This window comes from Pipra filicauda, unplaced genomic scaffold (genome assembly GCF_003945595.2).
Source record: "Pipra filicauda isolate LSUMZ 115617 unplaced genomic scaffold, ASM394559v2 scaffold340_size778089_pilon, whole genome shotgun sequence".
Lineage (NCBI taxonomy): Eukaryota > Metazoa > Chordata > Aves > Passeriformes > Pipridae > Pipra > Pipra filicauda.
This window is the reverse complement of record NW_024104466.1, coordinates 268,954-292,600: the sequence shown is the minus strand read 5'-3', so window position 1 is coordinate 292,600 and position 23,647 is coordinate 268,954. Positions and strand designations below refer to the sequence as shown.

The window sequence follows — 23,647 nt, the reverse complement described above, 5'->3', positions numbered from 1 at the left end:
GGAGAATCCAAATAAAGAAACAGACAAGTGAAAAGAACCATGGCAAACTCAACCTCTAAAAACTGAACGTAAGAGTACAATCAAAACAGCTGTGTCGGGTCAGAATACTACAAAGCTTGCTACCACTCATCTTCAGGGGTCAGCCTGGGGCCAAGTAAACACCGACATAAAGCTAGAGTCAGGTTCACTCTTGCAGCATACCTTCTTGATTAAGGAAAGGTATTTCAGTATAAAAATGTAATTAATCAAAACTCCCATCCTTTCAAACATCCTCTTCAGGTATCTTTATTTTCCAGGAAAACAGACTTGAGATTAGCTATGGATACCTGCTGCCCATGTAACCACTCTCTGTTCTCACCAAGGGGACAATCAGAAGCTCAGTACTGCTTAGTTTTTTTCTCTTCTATTCTTCCCCACTTTCATCCATAAAACTTCAAAGTGGTGTGGGGTTTTTTCCTCAATTCTCCTTTCTAGTCCAAACAAGCCACTATACTGGATATATATTCAACTTGCTTTCAAAGCCCGTCAAAAACACATTCACTCTACCTGGGTTTGTGCATGTTCCTCATTGTTATGTGGAACATCTCATGACAAGAGGGGGATTGTACATGTAAGAGCCTTCACTCGACTTGAACATTCCATGCAGTAAGAAGACCTCATCATTTACACGTGTGTGAGAATGCTCACATCCTTCCCCTCTGTGGTTCTGAAATTTGGCATGTACATCCGAAAACAGCTGCTTCTCTTTCAAATCCAACACATGGAGAAGATGCTAGAAGCACTAGTATATGAAGGTTACGTTTCACTATACAGTTCTGCCTACTCTACAGCCAGAATGGTGCAACAAGATACTGTGCAGGCAGATCACAGCCAGAATCCCAACAAATGCCCAAGCGAGCCTCCCATGGGCTTGAACTTTAGGGATGGGTGGAAATACTGTTTCCCTCCTCCTCCATTCTATGCTTGCTACTACTAGTATGTGTTAACAGCTAATCATAACAATCCCTTGCCATACTCAGCTTCACCATTGTGCAATCATTAAACATCACTGTTAAGAGAATCTGAGCTGTGATGGGTTTTTTTATTATTATTTGCATCTAACAGGGATGTCAGCGTGAAAACACGCAGATCAATTCGTTCTCCAGGCCCGGGTGTCTGGCTGCTCCCTCCCTCCCCCACCACAAAGCAGAGGAGGGGAAAGGAAGGAGGAAACAGGAAAAAAGGAGGGGGGGAAAAAAAAGGCACGAAATCCTCTTCGCACCTACAACAAAAGCAATTAGGAGGGCCGGAAGGGAAGAGGAGCCGGCATCCCCGGGAGGTGGAGGAATGCAGCACCACAACTTGCCCGGGGAAGGGCTGTCCGGGGCCGGAGGGGGTGTCGGAGGCGGCAGCACCCCCGGCCTCGCACCCGCACCCCATCCAAAATCCCCCCGCGGCCTCGCGCCTGGCTGTCACACGTCCCTGTCGCTCCCGGCCGTGCCCAGACCGGGGGCGCCGGCGGCCGGGATGGAAGCGGAGGAGGATGAGGAGGAGGTGGCAGAGGAGGACACGAAGCGCCGCGCAACCGGCTCCGCTTACCCAGAAAATGACATTGAAGCCGAAGATGAAATATTTGATGCAACAACTGACTTCAGGCCCCTTGTAGTGCTTCCCGGACATCCTCTGCGCTCATGAAGACGCTTTGCTCGCGGCCAGGGTGAGAACCAAATGGGGGCGCGGGGGGGCGGGAGGGGGATAAAAAAAAAAAAAAGGAGGGGGAAGACTAGGAGGAGGGGGCTGGGAAGACTGGAAGGAGGATGGGGGTAAGACTACGAGGAGGGGTGCGGGTGCGGCGCGGCGGGCAGGGCTCAGCGCCGGCTCCGCGCCGCGGGGAGATGCGGCAGCAGCGGCGCGGCGGCGGGTCGGCTCCGACTTGCCGGGCGCCGGGGATGGCCGGCGAGCAGCTCCCACCTCCTCCTCCTCCTCCTCTTCTCCCGCATGGAGGACGCCCTCGGCTGCTCGCGGCGGGAGGGAGGAGAGAAGGAGCGGGAGAGGCGCCGGCGGGGCAGGATCTGCCCGGGCAGAGGCCGGAGCCGCGCGCTGCCCCGAGCGCGCCCCCGCAGCGCCAACGGCCGCCGCGCGCGCCCAGCCCCGCCCCCGCCCCGTGATTGGCGCCGCTCCCCGCCAATCAGACCACGCGGCCGCCGCCCGCCCCGTGTGGGCGGGGAGGGGGCGGAGCTGCGGCCCCGCTCCCTCCGCAGCCGCTCCCGGGAGTTCCGTCCCCTGTCCCGCTGCCATCCCTCCCTCCCTCCCTGTCCTCCGGGGTGACACAGGCCCGGGAATGCCGAGACGGCGAGGAATAGCCCCGCCTGGCACGGACGACAGCCCCGGTTCCAGGCTGGCTGCGGTAACGAGGAGGAGCCAGACCGTAATTACACCGTGTGTGTTGTTCTGAATGGGCGCCCTCGGATCGCCTCCCACGGGACCTCGTGTGCGCAGGAACGCGTGAAGAACTATTTTACAGTGATTGCTAGAATTTATATTTTAACATACTCTGAGTTTATATTGAACCTGACAGCTATAAAATTATTGGTAAATGAGAAATTAATGCAACACATCTATACACTAACTATGACGGTACCGTTTATCACATGAGCCTTATCCCTGTGTCTGTTGTTAACACTGTCTTTACAAGACCATCCATGGCAAGAGGGTAGAAAAAGGTGAATCATCAGTAATGCATATGTTCCATACCAGTGGATAAAAGCACAACAGGTGCCTTACAGTAGGGTATGGTAATAGTGTGGTATATTAAGGTGTGCTTCTTACAAGTGGCTTCAAATATTGGTGACAACCTGTAATACTTATTAAATGATTAATATTAAACATTTATAATATTTCTGTCATAACACACTCCTAATATCATGTGTTGGCACCCCTTAATAGTTTAATGCTTCACAAGCAGGAGGAAAATATTGTAAAGTAATATTTATTACAATAAATTCAGTAACAATCTCAGATGTTTTACCTATTAATCCATTCATTCCCAGTCAACAACTCAAACTGAAACACAACCTACATCATTTCTAGCATCATATTACATGATTTCACTTGCTTTCTCAATCAAGCATAATATTATCATTGCCAAGTGTCTTTTTAAAGCCAAAAGCATTTCACTTTGTCCCATCATCTCATCAGCTTAAGGAGAACTTGGGATGTCTGGTGTTAAGGGTTAGACCGCTCACTCAAAGAGGGTACTGAATGCAGAACCCTGCTCTTTTTAATTCACTTTGTGTGTATGGTTCCTGTGCAGCCTCAGAAATAAGCAAGCAGACAGCAAAGGCAGCAGAACAGCTTTGATGTAGGTAACTGATCTTTCAGAATGCCAGCTGTAACAAAGTCCTCTACACCTGCAGCAGCCTCTCTGGTTTACAAACACATTTTGTTTCCTCTCCTAAACAAACAGGGATTAAAAAAATCCCCATCCTTTAGCTTTTTGCCATCTCTTGTGGATTGTTTCTTATGTGTTTTGGCCACCTAGGGAAGCTGAGCACGATGAGTGTGACAGCACTTTAAATTCACTGTTGGTTACCAGTCAACATTGAATTCTAGTGTGCTTTTCTGGCACAAAAGCCTGAGGCAATACTAAGCAGGAGCAATATTACCTGTCCTTGTAGTAGGGCAAGACAATTACTCAAATTCAGTTAGTTCATAATTCATCTGACGAGTCACGAGTACTAATGGATGGTATTTCAATGACAGAGCAATGTTTCTAGTAGCACACTGCTTCATAACACTGGGCAATGCCTTGATTTCCTACTGACACTGGAGAAAAAGTCCCCACCAAATGACAATCTACTTCCCATCTCTAAGATGTAGATATCAATGGACTTCTTCTGACTAAAGACCGGCCAATTCTAATGCTAATAAGTGCAGCAAGTTTAAGAAGTTCACATCTTAAAAGAGGTAGAGTTGCGGACTCTAAAATTCTTACTTTCCACCAAGAACTCTCATCCCAGTTCCTCAATCACTTCTTAGATCCAGCACCTCTGTCTGTGCGTCAGCTCCCAGTTTTTGATCTATGAATTCTTTGACATTTTCCAGGGAAAAAGAAATGCAAGCCCGAGCGACTTGAGAAATGGCAGAGCAGCACATTGAACACTGTAGTTCAGGGACTTATCACATTGCCAATCTCATCTAATGCCACAATTATTGAGATAAAGAGTTGTGGTCTAAGAGAAGTTCAGTGTCTGTGTCCATAAGTCTAGGTATTTCCTAGACACTTTATTTTAGTAGAAATTCATAGGAGAGCAATCTTTTTCTGTAGGGAAGCCATAGAGCTTTCTGACATAAAACAAGATTTGTAGAGTCAGAGGTATTACCTACCTCAAAATATTTTTCAATCTAAATACCATACTAGCTTGTAACGCCATTTGTGTTCATTTGATAATTTTGCAGCCATGCTTTCCACTTAGGAACTGAGTGAACAGTGATGAGGGGACTTTTTTTAGGTTTAAAAGGAATTCTGAGCTAAGAATTTCATAGGTCTAAACTCAAGTAGTAATACAAGTTGTATTGGCCTTAGTGGAATCACATGCTGTGTCCCAGATGTGAACATGACTTCAGCTTCTCTTAGGAATAACACAAATATATTTCATTAATTTACAAGTGCAAGTACTGCTTAATTACTTTTATGGGTAACACTGGTGAGTAGTGAGCTGCTTTTTCATATGAAACTTAGCTCTCAATACTGGATAATGATATCATCTTGCAGGACCAACCCAACATCATTAGAATGTGATAACAACAACATTGTTATGATGATTCACAAAGCATTAAACATGTTTATACATCTACAGGATTCCAGGCCAGAATCTGAAGCTAAGGAGGACCAAATAACAACCAATAACCAATCACATTAAGTTTGATTTTACTTTCTCATGAGAACGTGCATCTGAGTCTTTATTATCTTTCTCAAAATGCTGTACATTTTGTGTCAGGCACTTCGAGGCTGCTACCTCTGTTGCTTGTGGGAGGAAGGAGTGGGAGTGGTGGCACACTTCCTCCCCACACTGTGCACTCATAAGCGAAGGAACAGCCGGGGCTGCAGCTGCACCTTGGTGTTGCTTGGGGCAAACACGCTGACACACAGCTCTGTTTCTGTAGTGCTGTGCCTCAGCAAGCTCCTCTTCTGAAGTGTTTTACAGAGCTCTTTCTTATCAGAAATTTATCAGGAATTATCCTCTGATGAGTCTATACAACGGTGAAGCAGGAATAATATGACATACTTGGTCCATAGCTCACTGCTGCACAGTGACTGCAGGTGTGGTTCCAAGCACTCTTACAACCAAACTGGCTCCAAAGTGCATTAATTATGAGGTACTTCTTACCACCATTTCGTGCACAGGACAGTGAGAGGGCTTAATGAGATAAAACATATGCATTATTCTACAAAAAGAGACACAGATTTACAGTTCTAAATTAGGGGTGACTGCAATCAGAGTATGGGTAGTGACCTCCCCTTTCATTACTGGTGCTATGGGACCATGGTCATTAATATGGATATAAACTTAGACTCCAGTGTCAAATTTATCCTTCTAACGTCATATTGCTAAAAGCACTGGACAAACTTCAAATTTGGAAACTGTTCACCTCCCAAACACAGACTACTGCTTGTGTATACCTGGGGGTTCAGGTGTAATTCTTGACAATGCTCTGTTCAAAAGGGCAACCAATGTTTATCCTATAAATGGAACACCATATGATTTTCTTAAGATCCATGAGGTTTTTCAAGGCCCTCCGAGTCGCTTTCAGGGATTCTTCATCATATAACACAGGACATCCTCCCTCAGACACCTACAACTCCGAGGTTTAACAGCTATTTCCTCTGTAATACCACTCAGAAGAACAAGTGTGAGAACAAGTTCCTCTGAGCGTGTTTGTAATGGTGATAAGATTTTCTGCGAGTCCACCATTTTAAGTAATCTTTGAGTATGGTTCCCTTCAAGGGTTTCCTTTAACTCAGGCCTAAACCGCCTGAGCTTCTCTCATCCCTCCTCCTGTGCAGATTTTTGTTTTTCCTGGGAGCCTGGATCAGAGTTTTCCACATAAACAGTCCCTCAGGAATCATTCTGGCATCTCTTGCCAAGAATATCTGTGAACCTGACAGAAGGTCATGGAGTGGAAGCAGGAAGTAGAATGAGAGAGTGCACGCCTGCAAATTTGGTTGTTGTAGGCTTTAACTGTAAGTTGCTGCCAAAGTGGTAGGAGGGGAGGCTGACAGAACAATTAATCTCAGAGCTCAGCTTTTAGAACAATTTGCTACCGTGGCCTGGCCAATAATTGAGCAACAAGGCATTGGAGTATATGTTTGGCCATCTTGGTCAGGAGTTCAGCCCCCAGACCTCCGTGAAGTCCTTAAATCATCTTGCTGCAAGAGCAGCAGACAGAAGGGGTGCCATCTTTGCTGTGACATCGGTGTCTCCTGTCTGTCAGTCTACATAACAGGGTGTACCCTGGGCCTCTACCAGTTTTTTAGGACTGTACAAGAGTTCTGCAAGAGAGCTGATAATCCCAAAGGAAGGTGGTTGAAATGCTTAGGCTGATTTCCTCACAATTTTTTGTCTGGTTCTTCATATATGCCTTTTTTATTCACATCTAATGACAGTTACCACATAGTTAGATCAAAGATACCTATTTCCTTTACCTTGCCATTGACACTTTTAATTTCTCAAATGTTATGCAGAGCTGCCACAGCAAACATAGCACTTGTAATATCACCAGTGAACAGGTATTTCACAGCAGTATTCTGTAGACTTTTTAATCACTGGACCTGCTTCGGAACAAGGTAAATAAAGGTTTTTTTTAAACATTCCCAATAGCAGTACTAGAGTGATTACAAAGCCATGCTGTGTTGTCAGGGCTTTATACTTCCTATAACTTCATAGGAGGAATACACAATGCCTGTGATAACGCTACATCTTAGGCAGACAATCTTCTGTGCTCAGCAATAACACGCTGTTTGTGACAGGATCAAGTACCAGAACTAAGATTGAAGCTAGCCATGTGATTTCTCTATTTACTTTGGAACTTCAGTATTTAAGAGTTCAAAGAGCAAGTAAACTGGGTCCAGACTACTTCCAAGCATGAAGTTGTACTTCATAAATAACCTGCACATTACCCTTCAAGCACCTTTAAAAAGAAACACTTCAGAAAAATATATAATTTACTTGTTTGCAAGTCCAGTAAGTGTAAATTTCCAAGCCTTTCTTACTCTCACCTTTTGCATTAACATAACCAGAAACCTTCCTGCAGATGAGAACAGAGTAGCAACCCATATTCTTGTTGGGTTGAACAATTACTTTTGAAGTCTGTTTTTTCAGAGGCTTGTCACTTGCTGTATGCTTCACTACCTATGTTTTTCTGTGAGTATGGATGGGTGGAGTTCATTTTAATTTCCTGTTCTTCTTCTAGCTCACTAATTATACTATCAGCCTTTTTTTTTTTACTGTCATAGTGCTTTAAGAAAATTGAACTGTGAAAGACTGATACTGATATTCAAAAAAATAAAAAAACCCACCCCAAATCTATTTCTAGATTCATCTGTATCTTACCATTCCATGTATCACCTTCTTTAGGCACATCTTCAGGCTCTCACAAAGCTGTTAACATGCCCTAAGATTTCCAGGTTTGATATTTTAGTTTATACTACCTTGGAGGAAGGGACTATGACTCCTCTGTGTTCCTGCAAATGGCAAGCATAAAATGCTACTGTTGTGACAGCAAAGCAACTAAAGTAATTTTAATTTAAAAATATCCCTCTCTGTTGTTTGCAACCCAAGGATACAAATACATCTATAGACATACAACGTGAACCCAGTAAATACAAGTAATAGAGCTGAAAATGTGAAGAGACTGATAAGGGGAAAAAAGTGATATCTTTAAGAAACAGATGTTTACTTTGTCTATCCTCTTGTCTGCTTTCAGGCAGGAGAAATCTTCCTTTTGAAGTAGGCTTTCTTGCTCTGTATAATGTATCAGTCTGCAATCATCAGCAAAGTTGACATTTTTCACTCAGAGGTATTAAACTTTTTGAAGAGATTGACTGAGAGCAAAATAATTTTTCTTAAAGGAAAGACATTTATGCCCCAAATTACAGTGACATATATGTCAGTGTCTAAAAGTTTTACAGATTTTACATCACCAAATTCACCAGATCAAAGTATGTGGCTGTGATTACTCAGGACATCATGATGTTATATCCCAGTCTGAGTGACAAACTGTTAAATGTGTCCCACTTGTGTTTGTACGTACAAAATAAAAGACTCTGTGAATGTTGTATTACATATATAATGGAATGGAAAAAAATAGAATAGGACTAGGGAGCTTTTCCTTTTCACCTTGCAAAATAGCTATAATTTTCTTAGATATTACCACAGCTCTTTCAGTACGTTTCAAAAGTTTGAACTAGTCATCACGAAGGCAAATCTGCTAAAAGCATCAGCTGTTTAAAAATGTTAAGCTATAAAGTGGGTGGGCAGAGAGCTTACAACGAGTCCATTGTTCTGTACTAAGCATGGTCACGCTGAGCCGGGAACAAAACCGAGAGCTGGACAATAAGGAGGTCCAGCCATCTAGTGGTAAATTACCCCGCTGTGCAGCCTGTTGGCGTCAGCCTTCCATGGGGATACTCACAGGGCCTCCATGTGCTCCGGAGAGGGAGAAAGGGACAGTGCCCAGATTTTAATAGGTGCAGGATGTGACAGCAGTGAGACATCTAGGGAGTTAGCTAAGGTGCACAGGACCCTGCAGCCAAACTGGAGACAGACAAGAGCAGTAACCGTATCAAACACAAGGTCAGCTTTGGCTGGGTGGACAAGGAGGAGCCTGCAGTCAGTGTTCTACACTGTAGAAGTACAACTGCTTACAGGTGCCTGCTTACAGTGCTTAGTCAGTCCTTCTTTCAGAATACATCTTTGTCCCAATGAGTTTACACCTGCCACCCTGCCTGCACCTGTATAGCAGCATTCAGAGAAAAATTTGGGCATTTTTCCATAGTCCCATAGCAGAGAACAGCATGTCCAGTGGGTATGCACAACAGAATGGTGCAGTGCACTCAGATCTCACTTCACACAAGAAGAGAAAGGTGTAAGCCAAATTGTCACAACTGAAACAAGAATGATGCAATCAAACAACTAAACACAGAAAGCCATATGCATAGTCCTAGCTGGAATAAAAAGCTTTTTGAGAGTGAACTGTTTTATATCTTCTATATGGTTACAAAGTAATAGAAAAAGCTTAATCTTGGCAAAGCCTGAAGTGACATCAAAATAGTAAACCATGAAATACTTCAAGGAAAGTTTAAAAACCAAACAATTTGTATGCCTGAATACCTCTTAGTATTCAGTGCAGTATGCCAGAGCTCCCATTCCAAAAGCAATCTCAGTGCTTAGAAGCCCACTTAAAAGCAGTCAGATGCAAGTCCTGCAGGGCCTAGTCTGCAACTTGCTTGGGCACTGAGAAGAGGTATCCAGCGGGATGGCATAAGCAATTTAGACATTAAATGACCATTGGTTTCAATGTGAATTGAGCCCCAGTAAAAACATAAAGCAAATCATCTGTTTATTTAACTGTAAATGTAAGTACTTTACTTAAAACAGCCAATATTAGAGATACAGCCTCTTACATAGTGACAAGCAATTGATTTCCATCTCTGTTTAACCTATAGAGTAACAGCATGATATTAAATTCCCTGTTGCTACATTTTACTCCAAGCTAATTTGACTGCTACTCAACTCTTTTGAAATATCAGATTCTGTCCAAAGCACATCCCTTTATTGGTTTACATACATATGAAAATGCATTGCAGGTTTCACTCAGCTACCGAACACTGGCCAAAGTGCAGCTGGGGTTATACCCTGCATAGCCAGGTAAATATGGAATAATTCTGCAAAACTCCAAATAGTTAACTTTGTGCTGTAAGGGAGATTTTTTTATAACTGAAAACAAAGATTTGCTCCAACTGGTTACTGCAGCATGAACTGATTTTAGCAGACACATTTGTTCTTTATCAGAAAACACAGTACTGGAGGGAGTACAGAGGATAACTCTTCCCTTGAGGTAGGGTACATCCCAAGTCAGCTCAGTGTTACTTGCTGACAGCCACTAGTGCAGAAAAGAAATCCTACTAGATTGATATCAGCTACTATATATCAAACTCTCACTTCTATTTGTGAAATGTTTCTGTTACCCACAATGGGTAGCTAAAAAAGCAGGAGGGAAACATCTGGTTGCTACTTTGAAGTGGTATTTGCCATTGATTCTCCTACGAAAAACTAGAAAATACATAGGGATGACAATTCTTCATGAATGTTTTGTCAAAGTTCTGTTTTAAGGAGAGGTTGAATCTCCCAATGCACAATTATGCTCATTGTTCATCTGGTCTTTATCAAACATGCTCTCTTACCAGGCTAACACAAGAAATTAACTGCCTGGTGCCTGAAACATTGTGTTCCCCAGTGGGATGCCTCCTGCCATCTGGCTTTACCCCTTCTCATTTCACTAATGGATCACACCTGATACTTGCATTGAATCCTACACCACAGCACTTTCAGAGCTGTCTGAAACCACAGACTTTAGGAAGAAGACGAGCACAAGAGTTGTGCTTTTCACTTCTGTTTTACCCATTGGGAAGCTGAAACAACAGGTAAGCTGTAATGAACTTCCTCACAGCATCTCAGTAAATCAGTGGCCAGGTTGCTGCCTGTTCCTGTACTCAGCAGTCAGTAAGAGGCTAGGGTAGAATGCTGGATATGAGCATCCTGCTTCAAAATCTCTCAGCCTGCTTTTCCTTTTTTTCCAGGCAAATAATGCTTCATCTTTGGGATGGAGTAGTATTCAAATCTGTATTCCTCTCCCATACATTTTGGATATTCATTGAAACAGGGTTATTTCTTAGAGGCTTGAAACTGGAATTTAGAAGCTGCTGACTTAAGAAAAAGGGGTCAAGAAGGAGAGCAACAGAAAAGGGATCAATGTTCTCATGCAGAAAACATGGAAACAGCACCTCCTTCCATTTGTAAAACACCCACAGAGGTCAGGGTGAGATGGTTCAGCAGCGAGTATAAATGTACACAATCCTGTAAACATTTGGGGCTGTCTGCACTCAGAGCACCACTGCTGTCTTACTTTTCACTGCTCTGCAGGTTGCCTGCTGCACTTTGCAAACACACTCCTCTCCTGTGGTTATTTTTGAAGCAGCTTCTTAAAACAGATGTCCTCATATGTGTGTCTTCCCCAGTATATGAATAACACTTTGCATCATGCTCCTGCTATCCTTTTGAATTAAATTTAAAAAAAAAAAAAAGGAGGAAAGAAGAGTATCCTTTCCCACTGGTGATTTCTATTGTAACTTTCATGGCACTGTCCCTCTGGAGCATGTGTTACCTTTGTACCCTTCACAGAATGACCTACAAATGTTTTTTCTTTCTGGCCTTCTTCCTTGCCTTTCCCCAGATTCTTCCTCCCTCTTTAGTACCTTTCAACTCTCTCCCACTTCTCCTTCTCTGACTTCTGGAAGCACTACAAATATCGCACGTCTCATAGGAACTTCTCCTCGAGTAATACTACTAAGGAGAGATCCACATGTACCAGTTACAATTTTTCCTCCTTGCACAGTATTCTTGCAGGTAGCAGTACTATTGTTTGGCACCCAGGCATGCCTCTTTTGGGCATCTCAAACTTTTCCCTTGGAAGGAACAATTCTTCTTAAATACTTTGTCCTTCATTTCTCCTCACAATACTAACTTTGGTATATTCCTAAAGAAGCAAATTGAACATGTGCTAGAATGGACTAGCTTGAGATGCATGGATGCTGACATGTTCCTGTGAACCTGACAGAACCAAATCAGTAACACCACCAAGAGCCGGCTGATCACACCTGTGGAAAGAGCAGAATCAAACTACAATGCTCTCTCTTGACCTTTCTTTACAAACCAAGTCTGGTACGTTGTCTGCTCTCAGAGGATCCTCTCTGCTCTCCCAAAGCATAAGCCCTAACTTGGACTTCTCACTTCCAAAGAATATGCAGACAGCAGCCTTAACTCCAAGATTATGTAACTTTTAAACATTTATTTTTAGGTGCTGAGTGTAGAGGAATCAGCCAAGCAATCAATCAGCCTGTCCATTCCAATGATTAAAGCGTGTGCTGAGTTGAGGAAAAATACATGAAGTAAAATATCCCTGATAGAATTTGGCCTAAATGTCATTATCTGGTACCTTTTATGCACACAGGGACTGATTCTGCTAGCCTTGCTCATTGAGTAGCCAGGAAGTATCCTTATGGTTTTAAAGAGATCTGATCAATAAAGTATTTTCATAAGCAGAGGAAGCAAGCACAAGCCAGTAGAGGTAGAAGCAGAGGAATTACATAGGCCTATGAACTTTGAGCTCACATGTGAAATCCTAGCTCTGAGAAAATCATTAAGAGTTTGGGGATTTTATGGGTAGAGAGGCTTTACCACACAGCTTATTGGGCAATGTTCCTACCAAAGTGCAAAACAAAATCAATTTGCAGAGTCAAGGGTTTGGAACAAGAGAAGAGTATTTTCCCCTGTAGCCAAGGCCTTATGTACAATCATCAGTGACACCACTGGAAGCTAAAACAAGAAATTACAGTCTATAAATTCTCAAAGACAGCCCTGGTGGTATAACAGCATTCCTGAATAGCTGTTGTAACATTGTCAACGTGGTTTCTGGAACGCCAAGAAAGCTTAAAACAGTTGTTAATGTCACTCAGTTTTATTTGCTTCTTTCTAGGGGACTGAAAAATTAGCAGGCTGTCCATTTCTATTCCTCCTCTTTGCCTGACATCTCTGGGAGCAAGGTCCTACAGTCCTGGGTGCCTGCAGACACTTTGTTACCGGTGGCACAGGGATTATAAACAGACCATTGTGTAGGGACAGGGTTTAAATGGACTCATAAGGTTCAGAACTTTTTTCCAGTTTGTATCTTTTTTCTTTTTCTTTTTCTTTTTTTTTTTTACCATGTAGTATCTTTCTCTTAACAGCTGTGCTCCCCCTAATGCTAGAAAAGGAAAATAGCCTTCTACTATTCAGTGCCATCTAAAAGGAGACGCAAAGATGCTTGACACATAGGCCTTCCACACCCTGTGGAGGGTTTTTAGCCTTAAGTTACAACTCCCAGCATGACTTGGCAAACAGAAGAAACTTGGCAAACAGAAGAAATTGTGAGTGTTGCCTCCTAGGCACTGCTCTGTGCTATGCTGTGCACTATTGCATCATTGCTGCTTTAACAGAGAAAATGGATTGCAGTTGTGATTTCAGGAGGAGGCCATTGGCTTAACTGCTCAGCAGTGGAAAGGGGAAAACTTTAGCTGCTATTCAGCCAAAATAAAACAAAACCAAACTCACCTGAGCTATCAGAAACATCCTCTGTCATTGAAGTTCTTAGCATGTTATCAGGGGAGCAAAGGAAGAGAAGGTAGCAAAGGCATCTCAGTGTCCTTACCCCTGAAATGGGCAGGGGCTTAAAATCCCCAACGTGCCTGTTTCAATTACAACTCAAATAAATAGCTCAACTATCAGCGCAGGGGAGGAGAGGAGAGTGCCCAGAGAAATTCTCTTTAGGGTAACAGGTTGAGGATGGTGGACAGCAAAGGACACCTGCTGTTGCTGGCATGCCACCAGCCCCAGGACATGCAGTCCCATCCCATCAGAACAACACCTCTCCCTCCCCCCTCCCTAATAGTGCAGTCTTCACCTCTCCAGTACAGCCATTCTGGTAGCTGGGAAGATAGGCCAGGAAAACTCATCCAGGATGGACATAGCACCATGCCTCTGGCAATGGACAGAGCTTGCTGCAGGTCACATCTCTCTTCACACTGTGACAAAAGCCTGAGCCACCTCCTCCAGACATCTTCTGTCCCCCACTGCCACCAGCTGAGAGAAAAAAAGACTAGTGCTGTTTTAGTTAATTTTAAACCAGTGAAAGCTGATTATTGCTTAGTAAGCCTAATCCGTGCCTGCTTTCTAAATACAAAGGGAAGAGTTTATATGTTTTCCTTTATATAGCACATAGGAGTAGACTAGGACAAGAATCTCTTCAGGAACTATGAATCAGAGGACTTGACAAGAGCTATCCAGTTTGATTCTCTTTGTTTCTAACTACCCTTGCAGCCAGGAGTTTAAATGCTGCTGCACTAAAGCTCTCAGCACAGTGGTCAGCCATGTACTACCAACACACCCATCCTGCAGGCTCGCTCACACTTTGAAAAAAAATTTTCCTGTATGTCAGAAGCACTAAATTTCAAAAGCAGCAGTCAATGAAAAATCACATAAACTTAGGTGCCTATGACAGCTGGAACAAAGGTTTAGCAATACGTCATGCTGACTGCATCAAACCACAGGCAACAGATGTACTTTGACACCAAATCCTCTTTTCTTCACATTTAGGTGTATTAACTGTTTGAGTTAGGGCTTCCTCCCACATACCTATTTTCCATCACCCTTAATGCATGGCATTCTGCCATCTTCTTCGGGTCACAGAACAACTCCAGCCATGCTTGAAGCTAAGCAGTCTCCCAGCTGCCACCACTTGAGTCTCACATCAGTTGAAGCTGATTTAAAAGCAGCAGACATCAAGCAAAATTGATCCATTTCTCCTGCAAAAATTACACAGGGAAAGGCAAGGGCAGGCAGTAGCAGTCTATAGATCTTCTAAAAGAATTTGGTGTAAGGAGCAGAGTTGCACTGAAATGAAAGCAATGCAAGGATTCTGATAGGTTTGCCCACATATCCTGGAGACAGCTGCAACCATTACCTGTCTTGGCCCTCTGGCAATAGAACCAGAGGAAAAAAAGCTAATACCTGCTCTCTGGTTCCCCTTCTCTCTTTCTGCAGATGGTAAATACTCAGATTTTCAGACTGCTTTTATGGCTTCCCATGCTTCAACACAGCAAGTATTTGCAGGATACGCAGTGCTTCTGTTTGAGCCATCTTCTCCTTAGACCCCAGATTCTCCTTTCAGCCTCTTCTGCTTTGTAGTCTTCGCTTTTCTATTTGCCGGTTTGCTGGAAGGATGAAGGTGTTGCTCTCCTTACCCTGCCTGCAGTGGTGAAACCTGACAGGTTTAACCTAAAGCCATCACTTCTCTGTTGCTGCCATTATAACGAGAAAACAGATCTCCACTCTTCTTCTCAGGGTTTTCATTATACATGGCCACCAGATAAATTTGGTCCACCTGTAAAGGTTGAATGACAGTTTTAAAATACTTGAGTCCCTTAGAATCTAATCTACAACACAATTTTTAACAAGCAAAATGTCACTGGCATGACCTCATAGGTCTACGTAATCCCTAACTGCAAAATCTTATATAAATCCTGCAAGGCTTAAAATCAATTTCAGATAAAGATTGAACAGTTAGGGGAACCAGCAGCTCCATGGATCCAGCTGCCTCATTCTAGGGGTATAATACCTTTTCCAGTACAGGCAAGATCTATATGAGTAACCCTTTGATAAACATCACCCAGACTGGTCTGGAGGGAGTTTGTTCATCATTTAGTTTGTTGCAAAGAGCCACAGAGAGTTTCTTGTGGGCCTGCAAACCAATGCAGGGATTCTGATCAGAACAAAATAACAAGCATCTGGGGCTTGATGGCATACACTGACAGCAGAAAAACTGCAGATCAGTGCCATCACCAGTAACAAGATGTTATAAATGTTCATAAGTTTGTAAGTGCTTTTCTTCAAGGGTAGTCATATGCCAGAGCAGTACTAGTCTGCTCCCCTACAGATATCAGCATCTTCTAATCATCTTCAGTGCAGTTGCTTTATCCTTATCAGCAGGGCCCACAAAATTGTTTACAGAGGAGCAGGCTGGTCAGGTTATCTGGAAGCCTTAAAGCAGTCTCCTTCTGACAAATACCACACGTTCTGCTCTAGGAAGCGGCTAGCCCTTACTTGGAACAGTAAAACAAGCCTAGTGGTAAATAAAGCTAAAGTCACATCCAATGAATATATCCAAAGGGAAACCTTGTAGTGTCAGGCAGACAGGTGAGTTTGAAACCTGAACTTTCACAAAATAATAACTGACAGGGGCTGCAGACCAGAGCTGTCAGAGCTAGCAGGAGTCATGCGCACTTTCAAAGTGGGCTTTGTTTGGTCGTGAGAAAAGGAGTGATCTTAGTTTATGTGCAAGGCCAGATTACTAATGCAAGGCAGGTGAGAGAGCAAGAAACTTTATTTTTCACAAGAACTAACAGGATGAAACAACTGATTGGCATCATGCAGTGCTTAGTCCAGGGTGATTCATACCGAAAGGGCAAACAGCTCTATCCTTGGTAGGGTATGAACTACCACACACTAATGGCATCTTTTTTCCCCAGCCAAATACGTGCCCACAAAGTCAGAAAACAGGAAGCACATCCTTTGCACCTTGAGTAAACCCACCTGAAGACAAACAACATCTGTTGCTATACAACTTTTTCATTAAGCCATTTTCTATGGCGGACACACATTTGCAAAAGGACATCCTGTGACAGATACCACAAAGGATTGATTTAGGGAGAAAATACTTTTGCCTTGAGGTTCCATGTCCCTTTTCCACTGGCTTTCCAGGGCACGATTGAGTTCTAACCTAACTGGTTATCAAAAGAAAGTTCATCCATTCGTAGTTTACTCACATGTAAATTGTATTTTATATGTGTTCCCAGAATCCCTTGGCAGCAATGGTAGCCTTCACTGCAAGAGTGCCTAATCACATTTAAGAAAAATTAAAAAGTAAAACTTTGGGCACCATCGTTGAAGTCAATGAAAATTTGTTTACACCCCAGTGATATCTGACAGCAAAGGAACTGTTCAGATTGCTTTAAGATGCTGCTCTGCAGAGAGCCAAAAAGCCAAAGCCCTAATTACAGCACCAGAAACCCGAGAATCAGAAGCCAAATTCTTTCCCTTACTGTCAGCTCAGAGGCACAGCAAGTTCAGCAGGAATCAGACTGAGCACGGGTACTGCCTGCAGGACTTCTTCGGTCTTACCTCATTACTCAAGAAGATGCCCTGTTCCACTTTGAACCTTCATTAAAGCTAACCAGGCTGAGCTGTCAGCATGACTCAGCAACAACCACCAGCATCCAGTTTTCACATTCAGCTTTTGAATCTTGTGCGCAGAGTTTACCGCTGCATTACAGGTCTCTCCAGAAACTTTACCTAAAGTAAAGACACCAAACAGAGCCTATGCATTACAATGCAGGTCCATAACACAGATACAGTTATTTCAACTAAATCCGAGGACTGAAATAAAATGCAAACTTGGCATATTTATAAAATCTTACATTCTTCCTCCCTTTTTTTATTTTTTCTCCAAGGGAAAGTAGGTTATAGCTGGAATTTTCTGTTATTTGAGCCTGTCTTCTATCAGTTGTTGTAAGATTTATATCCTCTTACTCCTGGAATGTAAAAAACTTATCTTAAAGTAGTTATTATGTGGAATGGCTGGTATTTTTGTAAGCTTATGAACTAAGAAATTTTTTATTAATAAATTACAGTACAGATGTATGAAAGTTAATTTTATGGAGGCAAGATGAGGGATATTTATAAAACTTCCCTTACTGGCAAAACTTGTGCACAAATGAAGCACAATGGGTTTTGGAAGTATTTTTATCTTCAACTGAATTTGTCTAAAAAGGAGTTAAGTTTTTCAGGACGCGACATAACACATCAAATAAGATGTTTCTTTGGCAGAGAAAAACTAACAGTTCTATAAAGAAGAATTGTAGCAATTACAGCAAGGTCTCTCAATAGGGAAAGTCCATGCACCTGAAATTCAGGCTCCAGTAATAGGTCAGATACCCTAAAAAATAAAAAACTTATACCTATGAGAGTGAGGGTCTTATATACATTTCTATTTATCAGGAACAGTAGCTCCTTCCTTTTTGCAAGCTTCACCATTAATTAATTATTCTAGAACAATCAAAGGGAAAAAAAAAAAAAAGACCCTTACCCTCAAGCAGATCCAAGTTTTGCTCTTGTGAATTCACATTTCTGTTACATTTCCAGATCTGCCACTCTGTCATCCAGGATAGACAAGATCTTAATCAGTGACATAAAGAACAAGCAGAAAAGAAAGAAAAAGTAATCAGGACCTCCTCAAACATGCTGACAGCATTTATTCCTTTGAAGGTCAGCTTTAAAAGAGCAAGCTACTGTAGCTACCTCAAAAGCCTGTGAAGCATTTTTTTATGGAGGAAGGAGTCTGAACTCTGGAAGGAGGCAACCTGAAGACACAGGCACGTACTCACCCAAGGAGATGTTGCTCCATGGAAATACACCTCATACTGCAGAGTTGCAAACAGGGTCCTGCTGGTCGAGTTAGTGTGGTTCCTGGTCTGCAGAGCCCAGAGAGAGGGCAATGTATAAAGCTCTCTCACCACGACAGAGAAAGATGAGTTTACATGATGGGTCATCTCTCTCTCTCTCAGTACCTCTTCAATTTGACAGAGTTGAGCCAGCTAACGATGACTTCCCATGGCAAAATGCCTGACGTGACGAGATTAAGCTGGCTTTGTTTATGGCTGTTTCATTTATTAGAGCACAAGGTTCCTAAAGTAATTGGGAACCCATGGAGCTGCTTTAAAATAGTTAACACAAGAGGATGGAGTACAGGAGAGAGGGTTCCCCTACAAATATACACCATTTGTATTTGCTTACTTTTAAATGAAAGAGGATTTACAGCAGCAGCAAAGTGAAAAGCCCACAGTACCTACAGATAGTTTTGCCAAGTGACATCTGGGCTTAATGATCTAACTATTACTAGGGTCAAAAAATAAAGCTTGCATTTGAAACACCCCTGGTCTGCTTTATAAGGTGAGGTAGACTTGGAGAAAGGCAGACAGAACTACTTTGGAAAAGTTGTACTAATTATCAGGAGTTGCCCCTTTCTTTTTTTAATTTGAAAAACAGATTTTCTGCTTCTGTAATTCCATCCTTTCTACAACATAGTCTGCTAAATTGCAATACTTTTATTTACATACTGTAACTGCGCTGTTTGCATTGCCCTAGGTGGAAGAAATGAAGTTGTTAACCAGGTTTCCAGTATTCAACAACTGAAAACCCAACAAAATATGCAAGCTAAACCGTAAATGGGATTGGTAGAGAGCATAGGTTTTTTAAAAAAACCCAAAACCTAAAGCAAAGACAAGTATCTCCACCTCCTCTGTTAAGTGGTAGTTTTGACATGTCTGACACCAGACTGAATTGAAAGGGGAGGTTCAATCCAAGACAGGTTTGTTTGTGGGAAGGTGCTACAGAGGATGACACAGGCGGAACTGCCTCCTCACAAGGCATCGCTGTGCTGGAAATTCAACTGCCATGACAACTTTGAAGAACAATACTATAAATTCATTCATAAAGGGACTCACCAAATTAATGGAGACAGATCAATCAGGAGCTATTATATATGATGGTCTAGGTACTTCTGCCAGAAGTTAACAAGGTGTCCCAGTGCAAGGATTACACTACAGATCTTCCAATTCTTAAGCTGTTTCCTAATCATCTGTCATGAGCTACTGTTGGAAACAGGACACAAAGTTCAGTCAATATTTTAACCAAGTCAGTAGATAGGAGGACATCTTTGCTGTCAGCCCCAAGATTCAAATAAGCATGGTCAAGAATACAGTATGTGCCAAAGGAAGGCAAACAGCAGAGCTCCTGCCTCCCAAGTGAGCTAGAAAACTAATTTTCTGCATGGAATGCTCCAAGTAATAAAGTATCTTTAAAGCTCTACTAGCAGTAATGGAACACCTGCATTTGGGGGATTTTTTTTGCTTTTAAATTGCCTCCAAAGAATAAACAGGTCCTGGATTTCACCACATGTTGCAAAGTAAAGAATATCCCCTTTTTAGCGACATTTTAGTCTATAGAACATAAGTTCCTGTCAGCCCAGTTCAGTATTATAGTTACACATAATCTTAATTTTCCTATTTATACCACAACTCATAGCGATAACAACTAACTATATGAACAAAAAATGTTCACATTTTTGTCCTCCTGCCCTGAAGGGAGAGCAACAATCACATCAAACTGCATGCCGGAAACCGCTTTCAACAAGTTCAAAAACATCTACCATGGTTTAAGAGTTACCTTTCTAATCCAGGCAACTACACAGAACCGCTGTAATTACGGCATTTCCTGCTTTGGACTCTGGCAAGGCACAAGAATCATGTAACAGTTATTTTCCTCTTGCACATCTCATGCCACTAGATAAATAAGGTCTCTAAAGGGCTCAGTGCAAAAGCCAGCCCATGCCCCTTCCCCCTGCAGCTGAAGTCTATTGATTTTTCCAAATGTGTTAAGTCCCTCTTGCTGGGGCAGATATGAACAGCTGTACAGGAAAACATGCTGAAAAGTTTTTTTAGGTGATCCTAATCACAACAAACACAATACCAACTGTTGTGAAAAGGGAAGGCACTGCTGGTTTCTGTCTCACTTTTTACTGGAGTTCTGTTTGGGACATGCTTGCCTACTGCTGTGCAAAATGTCTCCCTCCACATGTGTTTACTGCTTGAAATTTTTTATGCTACCATCTTATTACTGCATGAGGGCAGATGATAGCTGGAGGCCAGCACCTGGTAAGTGTGTGCTTGCAAGTATTTGAGTTAGCATCCAATCATCTCAGCCAGGAAGGAGGTGGGAACAGGCCCAGCTGTTAAGCCTTTCCAGAGCGTATCTGGAAACAATACACACACCTGGTGAAGCTCTCAAACACTCCTTTGTGTGCCATCCACAGCCTGCTGCAGGGAAATACAAGGCTACATTCCCTCAGCAGTGCAGCCACACACAAAGCAGAGAAGGGAGGATGCCTAAAAGCCAGGGACAGCACTGGAGTCAGAGAGGGAGCTTGCTGCCCAGCTGGACTGGAGCTGTTCTAAGCCGTGCCTCCAGCATACCATCTCCCTAAGGGAGCACATCATCCTGCTATATCTTCCTAGTATCTTCCAGTTCTGTGCCACTGAGAAGCTTTTTCCAGGGCGAAATTCTTAATCCACACATTCCTATCCCCACCCGTTTCTATAGCCCCTGCAGCAAAATCTAAACCACAAAAAATTGCCCCATGCTGCTTAATGACAAAGCACAAAAGGAACTTCACTGAAAGGAAAAAAAACTCCAACAAGCTAAGTTTTTTAAGCTGTCAACTACTGTTTTCTCCATGGGTAACAATGGAGCCAGAACAGAACAGATCAAACACCACAGGCCTGAAGTCACTGGAAAACAAGAACTCAGTGATTTTTTTTTTTAATTTTTTGTTTTATTTTGGAAATATCTAAGTCTCACTAAATGCTGAAACAAAAGATTTAAGTAGCACCTTATCTGAATTTTTTCCTTTTCTACAAGATCTCAAACTCAATTGAATTCTTCCTCTGTAAAATATCACATGGACAGAGATAGGAAACAGGTAGAGAAGTCCGTGGATTGAATTTTCTACCCCAGCACTCCCCACACAGATATGAAGACCAGGATGGACTCTGGCAAACTATCAGGAAGTGACAAAAACTTGTTTTTCTCTCCCTTTACTACTTTCATGTCGCCCCAGAGCCATCTGCTAACCCCTGAGGTGAACATTGGACTAATGCTGCAGAAAACTGTCCACACAGCAAAAGCCTTTTCTTGTCAGGTTGAGGACTGACTGATGTTTATATGGGGACTTTGCTGAACAGAACTGCAAACTTATTTTCTACTCCCATTTAGACTTCTGCAGTTAAAAGGCCTTTTAAAGTCAATTGTCTCAAGACTCAAGGGACAGCTTAGACTACAAACTGGAAAATATGAACTGCCCTGTCCAACAATACCAGTTCGGAAACTCCAGTTTCTGTCTGCTGTAGTAAAGGAGCAGCACGGGGTAAACTGGAAATCCCAAAAATATAGCATTAAGGTAAGCAATAAAGTTGATAAAACTGTCACATGCACAGTCCTGACCTCACAGAGCAGCTGCTGTATCAAAAGCATTTGATGCTGATCAAGGATGAGTTGTAAAACTTGTTCAATCTCTATTATATCTGATTTCAGATTCAGCATCTGGCTTGGGCCCAGGGAAGTGCTTTGGCTCAGATGCCTTCAATTTGTCTTTATCCCCATCAATAATACTTGTTTTCTCACTGGAATTAACATTGAGATGGCACTTGCTGAATATACTGGCACGAAAACTGCAGCACAAGTCACCCATCCCCTAATGCCATCACCAGGTATGGAACAGCTCACACATGCTGTGCCTCTGAGCTGTGCTGAAACTTCATGTCCAGTAAAGGACTTTTGACTGCTTACAGCCCAGCAGCTGTAGCTTAACTAAGCAAAAGATTACCTGAAGAGGAAGAGCACAAAGGCAGCTGGAAAAAGCTCAGTGCTTGAGGCACTCTGGCTGGTGTAAACATGCTCTACACGCAGCTCCTCTTGTGCGGATCAGCACTGTGCTTCTGCCCCTCTCACACAGCTTTTATCTACGTCAGCAAAGTGGCATCAATTGTATGAGCACAGCTTATACTGGCCCCTAAAACATGCAGAGCAAAGTGTGAAATGTTTTCTTGAAGACGTTCTGAAGTATTTAGGCTCAGACCTATGGAAAGAGGGAACTATAACGCTTAGGACAAAACCTACAAGTTTTAATAGTATTTTGGGTTGACCTCTTCAGATTCAGAAGCAGCTGTTTCACTGACCCAGTAGCTCGGTCACTTTTGAGTAACAGCTTCACTGCCCTTTGGCATATTCCTGTGAGGCTGCTCCTCTACCTGCTGCTGGCCATCCCCTCTACAGGAAGATATTAAAGGGTACAACTGAAAGGCTACCATAGCTATGTACACTCTCCACTTTAATAGCACAGGTCAGCTTTGGGAAAAAAAAACCACGCAACCAAAAAACTAAATAGATGCACCAGGCAGCTAGGAATCTCTTCTTTGCTTTTCCAAGTGAGCCAAGTCCAGCTGCAGCCAGCATGCAGGTGAATTAACCAACATACAGTTCCAGAGATGTTAAAAAATCTTGGCACATCTCAACAATGCCAGGGAAATTCTCAGAAACTGTTATAAAATAGGCAGAAATAAAGCCTCTCAAAACTGACACAATGCAGGGAAGACACCATGATTTTAAGGTAGAAGTATTATCAAGCACGGTTATGCACCTGTACAAACCTCCTTACAAACTCCAGGCTCAGCACTGCAAGGTACAGCAGTTGGCAACAGGATAGCCAGCTGGCAAGGTGTTTTACTCCCTTCCTGACACATGTCAAGTCTGCTGCAAATTCCAGTAACTGCTTCTTTTAGGCGGCAGGAAGGCAGACCTAGGCGGCAGTTGAAGCTTACCTGTATTGCAACAAAGGTATATACAGTCCAGCATTTCCAAAAAGCTGAGTCTCTCTTGCTAAAACCTAGAAAAATTTTAAAATTAGACAAGGAGTAGGACCGAGTCGCCTCAAGCTAATTTAACTAGAGATGACCCTAAACCATACCACTTCCAGTGCAATTAAGATGTAACCTCAAGAGCATAAAAGAGGAAAGACCGTTTGGGCTGTATTCAAACCAGAATTAATCCTATTCAGGCAGACCACCTAGAATTTCACATAAATATTCATCCTGGATTACAATCTCAACCTTGAAAACCATACA

General features: G+C 42.7%; 1 protein-coding gene and 1 long non-coding RNA gene across 2 annotated transcripts in view; both read right to left on the bottom strand.

Moving 5' to 3' along the window:
* Positions 1–2,099, bottom strand: part of TSPAN5 (tetraspanin 5) — an 84,822-nt gene extending 82,723 nt beyond the window's left edge. Inside the window, exon 1 of the mRNA XM_027738168.2 lies at positions 1,579–2,099. Coding sequence (XP_027593969.1) covers positions 1,579–1,659 — 81 coding nt within the window. The 5' untranslated portion in view covers positions 1,660–2,099. The remainder of the gene's footprint in view (positions 1–1,578) is intronic.
* An 11,645-nt stretch (positions 2,100–13,744) lies between these two features.
* Positions 13,745–21,916, bottom strand: LOC113996835. The gene is made up of 3 exons (XR_003543899.2): positions 17,998–21,916; positions 14,490–17,204; positions 13,745–13,937 (listed from the first exon to the last, which is right to left on the bottom strand). It is a non-coding gene; the product is annotated as an uncharacterized LOC113996835 (long non-coding RNA).
* Between the last annotated feature and the right edge of the window lie 1,731 nt (positions 21,917–23,647).